General features: G+C 48.5%; 1 protein-coding gene across 3 annotated transcripts in view; it reads right to left on the bottom strand.

Moving 5' to 3' along the window:
* Nucleotides 1-13,885, bottom strand: part of plxnb1b (plexin b1b) — a 79,475-nt gene that overhangs the window by 20,362 nt on the left and 45,228 nt on the right. For 2 of the 3 annotated variants that reach the window (XM_042090506.1, XM_042090508.1), the window contains exons 3-10: nucleotides 11,656-11,745; nucleotides 9,490-10,645; nucleotides 7,404-7,586; nucleotides 3,265-3,393; nucleotides 2,984-3,084; nucleotides 2,546-2,678; nucleotides 1,427-1,583; nucleotides 346-454 (exon numbers count right to left, since the gene is read on the bottom strand). In XM_042090506.1, coding sequence (XP_041946440.1) covers nucleotides 346-454; nucleotides 1,427-1,583; nucleotides 2,546-2,678; nucleotides 2,984-3,084; nucleotides 3,265-3,393; nucleotides 7,404-7,586; nucleotides 9,490-10,635 — 1,958 coding nt within the window. In that variant the 5' untranslated portion in view covers nucleotides 10,636-10,645; nucleotides 11,656-11,745. Of the gene's footprint in view, nucleotides 1-345; nucleotides 455-1,426; nucleotides 1,584-2,545; nucleotides 2,679-2,983; nucleotides 3,085-3,264; nucleotides 3,394-7,403; nucleotides 7,587-9,489; nucleotides 10,646-11,637; nucleotides 11,746-13,885 lie in introns of all 3 variants that reach the window. The other variant, XM_042090507.1, reaches the window with a different exon arrangement.

The following is a 13,885-nucleotide window of genomic DNA, read 5'->3' as shown; positions in this document are numbered from 1 at the left end:
CCAGGACTCCAGAGATGGCGAGAGTGAAAGAGGAGGATAAACTGAAGCTAATGAAATCGCTTTATGGAGCCGAGAGCTTCAAATCACCTCGTATTTCACCACCACCTGGCAATGGGCGTCCTCTCCTGATCTGGTTGAGTGGCCTCAGTGGGAGTTTAACTTCAGTGAAGTTATTAAACGCCATGTTTCTCACCAGATTCTCTACAGTGCCATTAAAGAGTGAGCAGACCACATGTGAGAGGACGAGATGAACGAGGGAGTGCTGTGACAGGTGAGTGAATATGGTGATAAGGGTGTGTGTGTCTGTGTCTGTCTGTCTGTGTCTGTGTGTGTGTGGGTACTCACGGCATACTTCCAGACAGCTCTTTGACAGCCTTGCAGTCATAAAAGGTGAACTCCTTGGAGGTGACCACCACATCCCCGAAACGCACCGATAGGGTGACCGTGACAAAATCTGTGTGTGAGAGAGAGTGAGAGAGAGAGAGAGAGAGAGAGAGAGAGAGAGAGAGAGAGAGAGAGAGAGAGAGAGAGAGAGAGAGAGAGAGAGAGAGAGAGAGGAGAGAGAGAGAGGAGAGAGAGAGAGAGAGAGAGAGAGAGAGAGAAGCAGATGCATGAGAAAGTAAGAAAAAGAAGAAAGAGAAGGCTTAAGCGAGGCCGTCTGCATGGGCGCCAGGTTAGCATCTTCTGTTCTGGCCTGCTGCTGCCTTTATCAGTGGTCTAAAAATATTTACAGAGGCTTATCGCTGCTTATTACTGTGGGACCCAAGCAGCTCCAGTAACGGTCCCTTCTCTTCCAAGAGCAGCAGGATCTTCAAAACACAACTCCACAGGAAGTGGAGAATGTGTGTCTGTGTGTGTGTGTGTGTAAGCGAAAGCCCTTTAAAACTGGGAGTCAAAACATGACAGACATAATAGAGTCCATCTGGGCTCTGAAGACGGCTAAGATCTGCTCAATCTCTGTGAGCCCTCTAACAAACACACACACGCCCCCACTCCACACACACACACACACACACACACAAATAAACACAAATTTAGAAGAATGCCCCCAAGCCCTTGGACACAATGAGGCATGTCAAAACATACAGCTCTAGCGCAGATCTTGTCAATCTGCCTCCACTGTCTACTTGTGTCCCCACATAGTCCTCCTCACAGCAAGAGCCTGGGGCATAACCTCCTAATCAGCCCCCAATTATTTAAACGACACACACGCACGCACACACACACACACACACAGTCTCACACACACCCTCATCCAGTATAGCCCTGAGCACAAATGCTCCAAATATAACTAAACAAATATGGGTCAAGCAATGGAATGCTTTATGGAAGTTCAGAGCACATGGGACTCTGTTAATGCACTGGAGTGTTTGTGTGTGTTTTGTGTGTGTGTGTGTGTGTGTGTGTGTGTGCTTGTGATGCTCACCTTGTCGTGGGGGCACAGCGGGCACCTTGCTGGCATCGGGCGAGGAGCAGGTGATGCCCTCGTCTGTGATGGTGGCGGGGCTGGAGTTCTCCTCGAAGTAGCAGGAGTAGGACTCGCCCAGCTCCAGACGAGGAAGATCAGGGATGGACAGAGAGAGCTGCAAGAAGGAGAAGAGGAGAGAGAGACAGAGAGAGAGAGTGTGTCAGAGAGAGAGACTAAGACGAAAAGCAGCACTACAAAATGGCAGATCTCCAGGGGTGATTTCCAAGAATTGGAACTGTGATGGGCTAGATAGGAAAGAATGTAAGGATTGTCCATGATGACTGCCTGAACCACACACACACACTCCCCTTCAACCACCATTTGCTCCTCAACACCCTCCTAGAGATCTCTACATTAATACAATAAATCTCAGTCTGCACATTATCGGAGCTGTCATCTGCAGCCATTTCAACAAACGTCTGATTTATGGTGCGGATTCTTTTTTTTCCTCCTCCTGTTGGACGGACTCGTAGCAGCCTGATAGTCATCATGCGCCGCCGCCCCCCCACCGCCCGCCTCATTAGCCTTCTAGAAAAACAAGCAGAGGCTTCACGCGGTGCAGTCGGGGCCCGGGAATCGTCCGCATCGCTGACGGAGCCCGGCGGAAAAAAAGAGTAAAGTAAGACACAGGGCTGTTATTTATGGGTCTGAGTTGAACAGTGAATACATGAGATGTGGAGAAGAGCTGCCCACGCCTGTGCAGGGAACACCACAACACATCAGGAGGATGGGGCAGACTGTGTGTGTGTGTGTGTGTGTGTGTGTGTGTGTGTGTGTGTGTGTGTGTGTGAGAGAATTCTTCACTTTCCCAACACTGAAAAGGGTCAGTGTATAGCCCATTGTCGTTACTCCGCAGCTGTTGGACTGTGTCAGGACACGCCGGGGCTTTCAAAGGTGTGAGGATGAGCGAGCGTGCATGTCTGTGTGCAGACGTAACCATCCACATAGGACTGTGGGAATGCATATATATGTGTGCATCTGTGCAGCTGTTCTGTGTGTGTGTGTGTGTGTGTGTGTGTGTGTGTGTGTGTGTGTGTGTGTGTGTGTGTGTGTGTGTGTGTGTGCGTGTATACGTACAGTCCTCTTCTCCTCGCGGCTGATGTTGGAGGGTTGAAGGGTCTGGACACTCAGGCACTGCTGCTCCATATCAAAGCTCCACAGCCACTGGCCCTCCTGTGCCCCACGTGCACACTCTGTACGCTGGCCACACCTGCGACACACACACACACGCCACACACAGATGCACACACACACACACACACACACAGAGACACAGACACACACACACAGAGACACACAGAGACACACAGTTGCTTAGACTCAGATCTCCATAAGCATTAATAATCAAAACCAGACAAATCCAATGCCGTTAAAGATTTGTCCAATTTGCCACAGAACAGCTGTAACAAAAAGGAGGCTCGATTTATTATAATTTCATACTTTATCATGTATGAGTGTGTGTGTGTGTATGTGTGTGTGTGTGTGTGTGTGTGTGTGTGTGTGTGTTTTACTCACCTTCCCTCCAGTACACACCAGCCACAGTACGGATCGTGGGCGAATAGGCAGGACTGGCAGTCTGTGTGCTGATGGCACTCTGCTACGGGCCTCTTCTCCAACTAGACCACAACACAAACAAAGCCCGTCACATCCAACACTCTCCACTCCAATACAATATGTGTGTCTGTGTCACACCCAACACTCTCGACTTCAATACATCATTTGCATCTGCGTCTGCTTTTGTTTGTGTGTGTATGTATGTATGTATGTGTGTATGTGTGTATGTGTGTATGTGTTACCATGGTGTGGGTCATGACGTAGAGGTTCTCCTCGGACTGGTCCAGTATGAGCTCGCTGCTGATGGGGACATTGGGCTGGATACTGATGACTGCGTACTCCTCCACCTCACCGTTCGGGCCCAGGAACACCTGCGCACGCGCACACACACAGAGACAGACACAGACAGGCAGGCAGGCAGGCACACACACACACACACACACACACAGAGAGAGAGAGACACACACAGGCAGGCAAGTGTGCACACACACACACAGAAGGGGGAGAGGAAAAGAGGGGAGATGGAGGGAGGGAGAGAGAGAAAGAAAGGAGAGAGAGATTAAGAAAATACAGAGAATCAACAGAAATAAACCTCATGTGATTACAGTATAAACTTCCTAGTCAGCATTGGGACTGCTGGTCATCCTCAGACATTAGGTCGGTCCGCACCAGATGTTTTTAGGTTCAACGCCCCCGGCTAGTCTCTTTCTGACATGTGTCATTACTGGCAATTACAGCTAAATGTTTGGTTGGCAAAGCTGTAATCCAGACACAACTAATAAGGTCAGTGAGACAGCTGCAATCTTACATCGCAAAACCATGTCTTTCACTGGACCCTCCACACTACATTCACTCAATCACAGATATTATCACATATTATTATTATTATTATTATTATTATTATATATTGCAGCAGTGTTGAGGGGCCAGAGCCCAAGAATTCTACTCTCTTATACAAGAATAATGAGGTGCAGCAATAAACTAATCTTGAGATAGTAATCTTCAAATGGCATGTGAAAAGGTTAAATGAAAGGATGAATGAGTGGGAATGCATACTAGCTGATGTAGAAACTTAACACATCAGAGGAAATGAACAAGAGAAAAAAAAAATAATCAGACCCACTTGCCACAGTGAAACTCCTTTCCCATGCTGTGAACTACATTTTGTTTGGAAGACGTGGATGTTTTCATATGTGCGTGTGTGTGTCTGCGAGAGCATGTGTGTGTGCGTGCCATATTTGTGTCCAAAATACACCTCAAACCTTCAGAAGACCTGTTGGGTTTCAAGTCCTTATGTAACAGACACCAGTAAGAATATAATTTAGCCCAGTAGTTATTTCTCATGGCTAAATTTAACTCTGTGTTTATTTCACTGTCTGGATGTGTACAGCACGGTGGTGGAAGAGAGCTTAGAACTGGATTTAGAGTAGAAAGCCGTTCCTTATAAAAACAATGACATCAGAGCAGGGCGAACACAAGCGAAGGCTCTTGAGTGCTACACATGCACTGAAACACCAGTATGTCATCATGCCAAGCTACAGCAAAACAAACTGATACATTAGACCTTCAAGCATTATCTCAGTTCAACAAAACTGAACGATGCAAAACTAAACGATGCCTTACAGCATGTATAACAGTGAGTATTGAACAATAGCAAACATGACCTCAAAACTTTGTTAACTCAGTCTGTTTTAACATACTTTCAAGATAAGTAGCCACAGATACACAAACCTCATGATCATATTAGTGGTTGCCAACAACAAATGATCATATTAGTGGTTGCCAACAACAAATGTGTATATGCCAATGAGTGGAAATAACACCAATCTCATTTGAATGTCTGTTTTCAAAAAGAATTATTGTACTCAAGTGAGAGTTGATTGTACAGTCCATTCATTCCCAAATCTTTGAGAGCTGTGACCAGACCAGAGAGATCAGTCCAAAATGGAGAGAGGGCATCTCACTTGAATAGGACTCCTATAAGCAAATTCTATATTTGCCCATGCTCTACATAGCAGGACCTCATTCCCGTAAATGCAGTCAAGATCATCAGAACACTGGGTCTTTCACCAACTAACTCACCATCTGACAGACACACACACACACACATACATACATACACACACAGACTTCCCATAGGGCTGCATGCAGCTGAGAGGGATATCCTCTGCTGTTGTGTCTACACATAACAGAGAAAAAGGGAGATCATTCATATAAGAGCTGTGAATCTCAGCAGCTTGGCCCGTGTGTGTGCGGTGTGTGTGTGTGTGTGTCAGACAGTGACAAGGGCGCTATTTGCCTCTGGGTTATGACACACAGCCCCGTGCCCTTGTGTGGCGCGTCTCCATGGCGACAATGGAGACCTGTGTGTTTGTGTCAGGATTCCATTATGATGTCACTGAGTGATAGCTGCGCCGGGTCCACTTGCACACAAAGAGCCGAGTCATGGGCAGCCGGACGACGCTATCGGTAACACACACGGTTAGCCCATGCCGAGAGCGAATGGTCAAAAGGGTGTGAGTGTCTTGGTTGGGTCATTTCTGTTTGCTGAGCGAAGAGGCTCATTTCTTTCCTTGTTACGGGATCACTCAGTGGAGGAAAGTCCATCATTGAATATATCTCACACACACACACACACACACACACACACACACACACACATACACACACACTTCAATTCTCAATTCAATTCAAGAGAGCTATTAGCATGACATATTTTTGCATAGAAAAATATTTTTGCACTCTCTCTCTCTCTCTCTCTCTCTTCCCTCTCCCTTCTCACCACACTACTATCTCAGATCTTTCTAAAACTTTCTTCCATGTCACGTTCCTTTCATTCTCTCCTGTTTTCACGTCCTTCCTCCATTCTTTTGAAGAGACTGACAAACACAGAGGGATTAGTGAAAGGTCATCTCAAAAGACGGCCGTCAACATGTCCTTCCGTTATCTGACGTTTGTCACTCCATCTTAAGACTCTTCCTCAGAGGAGGGTGCGCACGCTGCCCCCGAAGGCCATCAGATGTCCATCCATCACGCAGCACCACGTTAGCGCAGCGCTAGTGGCCCCCGAGCTACAGCTGAGCTGTCCGGTGTATGCTCCCGCACACGCACGGGCAGTGGCCTTACCGCTGGACAGACGGTGGAGGCATGTCCCATCATGGCTCTCTGTTTGAACTCTGTTTATGGACATACTAGGTCATGACATTCATCCTGATCTCCTCTCTGTGGATGATTGGCAATATGTAGACAAACACCACCCCTCACACACACACACACACACGCACAGACACCTTTTACAAGCACCCAATTTATATGAACTATCTCTGGACAGCCAGCTCTCCACACTGGCACTGGTTTCATGGTCAGTATGGTGTATGACCTCACTGCCTCCGAGAGCCAAGAGTAAAAATAATGACTAAGGCACGCTTGATAAACTAAACAGAGAACAAAACAAGTGAACAGCCATGATAGATGCCCTCCCTTCTTGTATTACATATTAAAATGGTCTGTCACAGATAATAGCCCATTACACAGACAGTGGTGCTGTGCCTGTACTTGCAGGTTAGGGAAACGCAAGTATGCACACACATACACACACACACACAAACACACAAACACACACTGCAGACTCTGTAGACAGATTAGCGTCTTGGCAAGACTAGGAGCCTAATAATATTCTTGGAGCTTTTTGCGGAGGTCCACGGCTGATTCCTCTTGAGCACAGAGCTCCCTCTATGCCTGACCCCGAGCCCCTGGCATGGGATGAGAGGGGAGAGATCTGAGGCTGATTTACAGAGACAGGCAGAGGCAGAGGTTCAAGGCTCGCAGGCCAATGAACCCATCTGACAGATGCACAGCTATCAGACGCAGTTGGAAAAGGTGTCTGTCTGTCTCTCTTTCTACTTATGGTTATGGATTTGGCAGACGCCTTTGTCCAAAGCGACATAATATTTAAAATTTAACAGGGAACAGATTAGAATGAAGGTCAAATATAATAAGGAGAATAGTAATAATAAACAACAATATCAATTCAATCAATAGCCTAATAAAATAATCAATGAAAATGAGGGGAAAAGCAATAATAAAACAATAATGTCCATTCAATCAATAATATAAAAACAATGACATGGTAAAACTACATGCTTGTGTGTGTGGTATAAGTATGTGTGCGTGTGTGTGCGTGTGCGTGTGCGTGTGTGTTTGCTTGCATACGTGTGCATCTGCATGTGTGCGTATGTAGGTGTACACAAGAGAGAATATGCCTGCAAACTGGCCTCACTTCAAAGCCATTTCATTAATAAAGGATGTCTGACTAGGCTGTGAAGTGACACATTCGGGCATGTTTGCATGTACACACAGCTGATCGACGCTCCAGCCTCACCTTGTGCAGGTTGCCCTTGGAGTCTCCCAGGAAGGCGATGGTGTGTCCCGCCCTCACGCTGACGGCCACGGCAGTGAGACGGGCGGACGGACTGTCCAATATGGGCTCAGCTTCCACCGGCACCCGGCTCGCCATTGGACTAGGGGTGTGGTCTGATCCGCAAGGGTAAGCATCAAGGGTATTCTAAACCAGACAGACAGCAAGTCGTGAAGTCAGTAAACATAAAATCACTCATTAATAAACCTTCAAATGCAGCTTAAACTCTAATAGTACAAAGAGATGAAGACAATTCAAGAAAACTGAAATACATTTTCCAAGTAGACACTTGTGTTTTCAACTTCAAAAAGCCGAGATGGTTCTTTCTAACAAAGACTCTTCATTGTTTTCCTTTTACCTTTTTTTCACATTTGAAAGATTTATAACTGGGTGAGTTGGAGATGGAGTTAGAGAGGAGGTATTGCAGGCATTTGGCAGCCCCTTTCAAAGGCTTTGGAAGCTTTCAGGAGATTTGACATAGCTTCTATTTTTTGGCTGTTAAAGTGCTCCACTCCAGCAGACACACAGCACTCACACAAGTGCCCAGACACACAGTCACTCGTCAACGACTCTGTTCCCTTCATGATGAACATCAACAATCTTATTACAAACACGGCCATAATGAAAGTTAGCACATTGAATATTTCTGGGTTCTGTCCATTCCGCCTGATTGTTCTCCAAACACTCATCTTGGTTATTCCACAGCTCCAAACCTCTGGGAACATCTATGAAGGACCATCATCATTTATATCACCCAGAGTGATCTGGGAACTTAGAAGTGAGGTTTGTTTTAGTCTGGGCATCATAAATCTCTTGTCTATTGTCTTGGGATTTGTATGGATCCACAAGCAGGCTTTTTGGTTGAGAATAACACGGAACACCATGAGCTATGATTTGTCTGTGTGAGTGCCCATAGTGTAAACATAGCTCATCCAGAGTCTAGTCTGGACATGTCAGCATCAGCACGGAGCATGCTTAGCTATACAAAGGCGTGCTATGTTCACTCCCGGGGTTGACGTCAACAAACACAGCATCACCTCTTCCTACCTTCTCCACATCTCTCTCTCTCTCTCTCTCCCTCTGTGACCACCTTCCCACAACCCCCCCCCACCCCCTGCCCCACCCTGTTACTGTCCTGACTATCCGTCCTTGTCGACCCTTGTTAAAAGTGTCCTGTCCTGGTAAATGGGGGAGGGGGTAATCTGAAATATTGATTGTGTTCTGGTAAATCCCATTAACCATCCCACTGCCAGCGCGTCGCGCCGTCTTGTCCCAATCTGCGAAAGGTGGGCTGCGGGCGAGGAGCCAACCGCCAGCTGGGAGCGCTGTGGCGTCTCCGGGGGAAATCATTAAATGTGTGGCAAATCAATGTCACCACACACACACACACACACACACACACACACACACACACACACACACACACACACACACAGGTCGTCAGCCTTGGTCCCATCTGTGCCCGTTGCATGCTCACAATGACAAATTCCCAAAGCGACTGTGACATCACAGAAACAAGGTCCGACCAACAAACAGGAGATCTAATTGATTACTCTCTAACGTGATTACATTGCTGCACGCTAAAAGATTAGAGGCGCGTTGATGCCGTTAGCCTAATGGAAGCCGCCAGCGTTATCACGGCACAAGCAGACCTGCTGGTGCACTCTCATAGAAGACAGTATGAAAATGGCTTTTATTGCCATTAATGACGATTACACCATCAGTCATGCAAAAATATGTCGCTGTGCTGCAAAAACGGTTGGGAGAAGCTGACGGGCAACACGGGGGTCAATTAGTAGTGCCAACAGATGTCATCCAAAAGCAATTTCCTTATTCAGGCTTGGCATTTCATAATGGCATACCAAACACAAAAGAAGTGACCTAACTGAGTGCTACTACTCCGGGGTGCGTTTCTCAAAACTATAGTTGCTAACCTGTTAGCAACTTAGTTGGATGGCAATGGGAAAAGTTGCTAGCTTAATTAGAAACTATGGTTTTGGGAAACCTGTCCCCGGCTAGTACTGGAGAGGAGGAGGGCAGTTGAACTCACCGAGGGCAGGTTGGCGCAGTTGGACTTGACGTCGTACTCGATGTAGGCGGCCTCGGCGCCGTTCTCGGCACGCCCGTGCTGCGTGTAGCAGAGGTCCCGTGTGGCGTTGATCCGTCGGTCCAGCTCGTCCAGCGAGAACACGCACAGCGCCGAGTCCTCGCTGGGTCGGCTGGACGAGGTGGAGCGCGTGGAGAAGACCCCCAGCAGGATCTCCGATCCCAGGTGCGAGTCCGTGGTGGCACCGCCGCCCTGCCCCGAAGCCCTGGGCAGGCCTACGCGCATGGCCTGAAGGAGGTTGTAGTTCTTGCCAGCGGCCGAGCGGCAGCTCAGCGGCACCTCCACGTACGAGTAGTAGGCCGAGTCGTCCAGGCAGATGCGCGAGGCGTACGTGCGGTACTCTCGCGACTGCGACTTGAGGTCGCGGCGGTAGAAGAGGAAGTAGACGTGCGCGCGGTGCGCGAACGACGCCACAAAGTGGTGGTCGTACTCGGACAGGCGTCCGGCCACCGCCAGCTTGGCCGTGTCCTCGTACGAGAAGATGGGCTCGGAGGCCAGGTTGCGCGTGGAGATGGGCGGGTGGCTGCTGGTGAAGCCGCGGCCCACGAAAAGCACGGGCTGCCGCCCGGGACGCGACGGACCCCCGGCCACCACCAGGCCCACCGTGGTCACGTTGGGGTCATTGGCGGCCACGTACTGCGTGTCGACGGGCCGCTCTGCGGTGAAGAGCAGCTTCCGCACCGAGTCCAGACTGCGCTTCTCACAGATGCCCTGGTTGACGCTGCCGCACGTGATCAGCTGCTCGCTAAAGGGGTCGACCAGCAGCAGCTTGTTGTGGTTGCTGGTGGGCCGCGCCTGCGGGCAGTTCTGCTCGGTGATGGGCGGCAGGCAGTCACGGCTGTCCCGCACGGGCCCCGTGGTCTCCTCCTCCTCCAGGAAGAGGCCGGCGGACAGCTGGAAGAGCCGGTTGCGGGCGCCCAGGTAGACGCGGCCCAGCGCGGCGTTGGGGTGCAGCGCCAGGTGCTCGAAGAGGGTGTCGTTGCGGCGGAAGGTGGGGTAGGGCTCAGAGGCCTGCGCCAGATTGGACCATAGGGTGGCTAGCAGCGAGGATACCAGCACACAGGAAAGAACCCCCATCCCACCAGGCATGGCAATGAGTCTACACACACACATACAGAGAGACAGTGAGAGAGAGAGAAAGAGTCAGTCCTCATTATTAAACATGGCATATTTTTTAGATCATCCCAAGATGCCAACCAGTTATTACTCTTTGCACACACGCATGCACACACACACACACACACACACACACACACAGAGATTGTAAGTGTCCAAAAACACAGGCACACATTTGGTAACCTTCAGTTTCCCAACTGAGGCAATACAGCTGTCAGATCTTGCTATTTACTACTCCCTCAGGACTACTCTTTTGGCAGCCAGCCAGTTCAACAGACGGAATCAAACTTTTTGACTCAAGCTGCATACATTTAAAAAGAGGTCATGTTGTGCATATTTCAACCATAAATTGATTGGGCGAGACCAGACATTAGACGTTTAATTAATTGCATCATTGGACATATGTAATAGGAAATAGATGACTGTGATTTAAACTGGATTGACCTTCATGCCCACATGCAGCTGTATATATCCAAATCATTATGCACACAGGGGCTGCACACACAAAAGCTATTCACAGTGAACAACAGAGATTGATTTTTTTTCTACCGTGGGGCCACACACACACACACACACATTAAAAACTGCAGTTATAAAGCTATACCTAACTCAATGTGTGAACATGTTCCACTTTCCCCCAACTAAAGCCTGCTCAATATTCCATCAACCCTGAGAATGCAGTGTTGGTGCGTGCGTGCGTGCGTGCGTGCGTGCGTGCGTGCGTGCGTGCGAGACTGCGAGTGAGGTGGACAACTACTGATGGGTGAAGAACTAAAGAAATCCTTTGGTGGGAGCTCTAAAGTGTTGCCTGGGGAAACAGCTGAGGTGGGTACAGCAGCAGCCCCCCCCCACACACATCACACCACACCACACCACATCACACATCACACTCCATACCAGATCACACCACGCCACGTCACACACCACACCACACCACATACCACATCACATCACACATCACACACCACACCTTACCATTTGTTTCCAACTTGCCGTCAAAGAGGCATGTCACCTCTGCTCCCTTCTGTGTGCCAGACGACTGGACTGGGTGAGGAGTCACTCTCTCATTCCAATGAACTCCACCTACAGGGCAAACAGAGCAGGCCACAGACCTCAGTACAAATTACAGCAGGAACCTCAGTGTGTTATGATCACTCATCATTCATCAAAAAACAAACAAACAAACACTTCTCACACACACACACACACACCCAATGAAACATGACTAACCTCAGTATAATAAATCATCATAATCAACACACACACACAGAGAAAGATTGAAAGAGGAAAATAGAGAGAGATATGTACATTCATTATAACTGCCTGTGGTTGTGGCACTACAGCAGGCCATGTGTGTGTGTGTAGGTGGGCGGCGAGTAAGTGTGTGTGTGTGTGTGTGTGTCATTTATAATCATGTTAGGTGGGCCCATTCACACATTCAGTGGCAGCGAAGAGAATTCCATTCACACCACACCACAGCTCTGTTCAGACTGGCTCATAGGAGAGAGCTGGGAAGCCGCTATTCATGGGCCGGGTCGAGTGGCGGTTCAGTTTCTCACTCAAACACACACACAGTTGTGAACACACTTGTGCATATAGAACACACAGAAGGACAGCAGTGCCAATGCCATGAAACAAAATTGGTTTCTCTCTCTCTCTCTCCCCCAGTCCAATGACTCACAGGAACGGAAGTGGGATTAATTCTGAAATGTTCTGACAAACCACACAGGGCTAAATGCTGCTGCTGTGTAAAGGGGTATGGGTGTGTGTGTGTGTGTAAAATTGACATTGGTGCACACACAAACTTCTGCCCACTCACCACATCAAGGAACTAAGAACATCTCTCTTGCTCGCCCGCTCGCTCGCTCTGTGTATATGTGTGTGTGTGTGTGTGTGTGTGTGTGTGTGTGTGTGTGTGTGTGTGTCTTAGACAAACTTCTGCCCTCTCTCACCACATAAAGGAACTGAGGCCATTTCTCCCTCTGTATGTGTGTGCCTGTGTGTGTGTGTGTGCGTGTGTGTGTGTGTGTGTGTGTGTGCTGAGTGTCTCTGAGTGTGTGCAAGGCGGGCACTGTGAGTCCTCCTTTTGTATGCGAGGCAGTGTTTATCTGGATCTAGCAGAATGGGGGCAGGGGATGGCATGACGCCAAACATTCTCACACAGCCAAGGCAAGGAAACTCTTGAGCGCGCACACACACACACACACACACACACACACAGAGAGAGTACGCAGACAGTCTAAACTGATTACTGATTAACTGATTACTAGCCGCTGCCGTTATCATAACGACCGTATCAAAAATCTCACCCTTAACCTATTGCTTCCTGAGACATGTTTTTGTTGGTCTTCTGACAGGGCCTGAGTGGCGTATTCTTAGCGCGTAATGGCCCTGTTGGGCTCCACTGATTGTCAGGGACTGTGATTAATGGCCGTTTCAGGGGAAATGAAGCCTACCTCCACAGAGATTCCCCTCACTTGGGAGAGAAAGGAGGAGAAAAGGAGGCTCAGGAGTCACTAGTTACCATCTTTTAAAACTCACATAGCTTGAGAGAGAAATAAAAGTTGTTCATCACACCATCACCATCAAGTTTATTTCAAATGAAACGTTTTTTTTGTATCGTTTTGAGAACACATGTCATGGTTTTCACCATGAGAGCTTGCTGAAGTCAGAAACATAGATTTCGGGGACTTTGTGTACTACAAAGAGCAAAAGAATGTGCAGATTTAGAGGCTGATAAAGCAGTAGCGGTACAACAGACGAGGAGATAAGCGGCAGGAACGTTGAGATAAAGATAGACGCAGGGAGACCGAGCCTTGCACCTGATGGAATTGCAGGCTCGTCACTCCAAAGAATGTTCTGGAAAACAGAACCCACATGCAGGCCCCTTCAGTGTTCTTAGAGGCCTCCCTGAGGCTACGGGCAACCTTTTCTGCGGGTCATGCACAATTCCGACAACGGTCACACAGAGATTTGGCAGCCGGTCCATGTGGCTGTCACTTTGGATGTCTGAGAGAGGATAAATGGAGTAGAACTGAAGGCTCATAAACCACAACCCCCCCCCCCCCCCCCCCCTCCTCCCGCACACTCACCACCACCCACACACCCAGCGACAGACATGCCAACAAACAAGATCACGTTCAAAGGCTCCCAGCCTCTCTGGTCAATAGCTAAATATATTCTTAAATGTGAAACATAGCACTGTGTGTTTACACAAAAACAC

The sequence above is a fragment of the Alosa sapidissima genome, chromosome 4 (genome assembly GCF_018492685.1).
Source record: "Alosa sapidissima isolate fAloSap1 chromosome 4, fAloSap1.pri, whole genome shotgun sequence".
NCBI classification, from domain to species: Eukaryota; Metazoa; Chordata; class Actinopteri; order Clupeiformes; family Clupeidae; genus Alosa; species Alosa sapidissima.
Note: the sequence above shows the minus strand (reverse complement) of the source record. Positions and strands in the feature narration are given on the sequence as shown.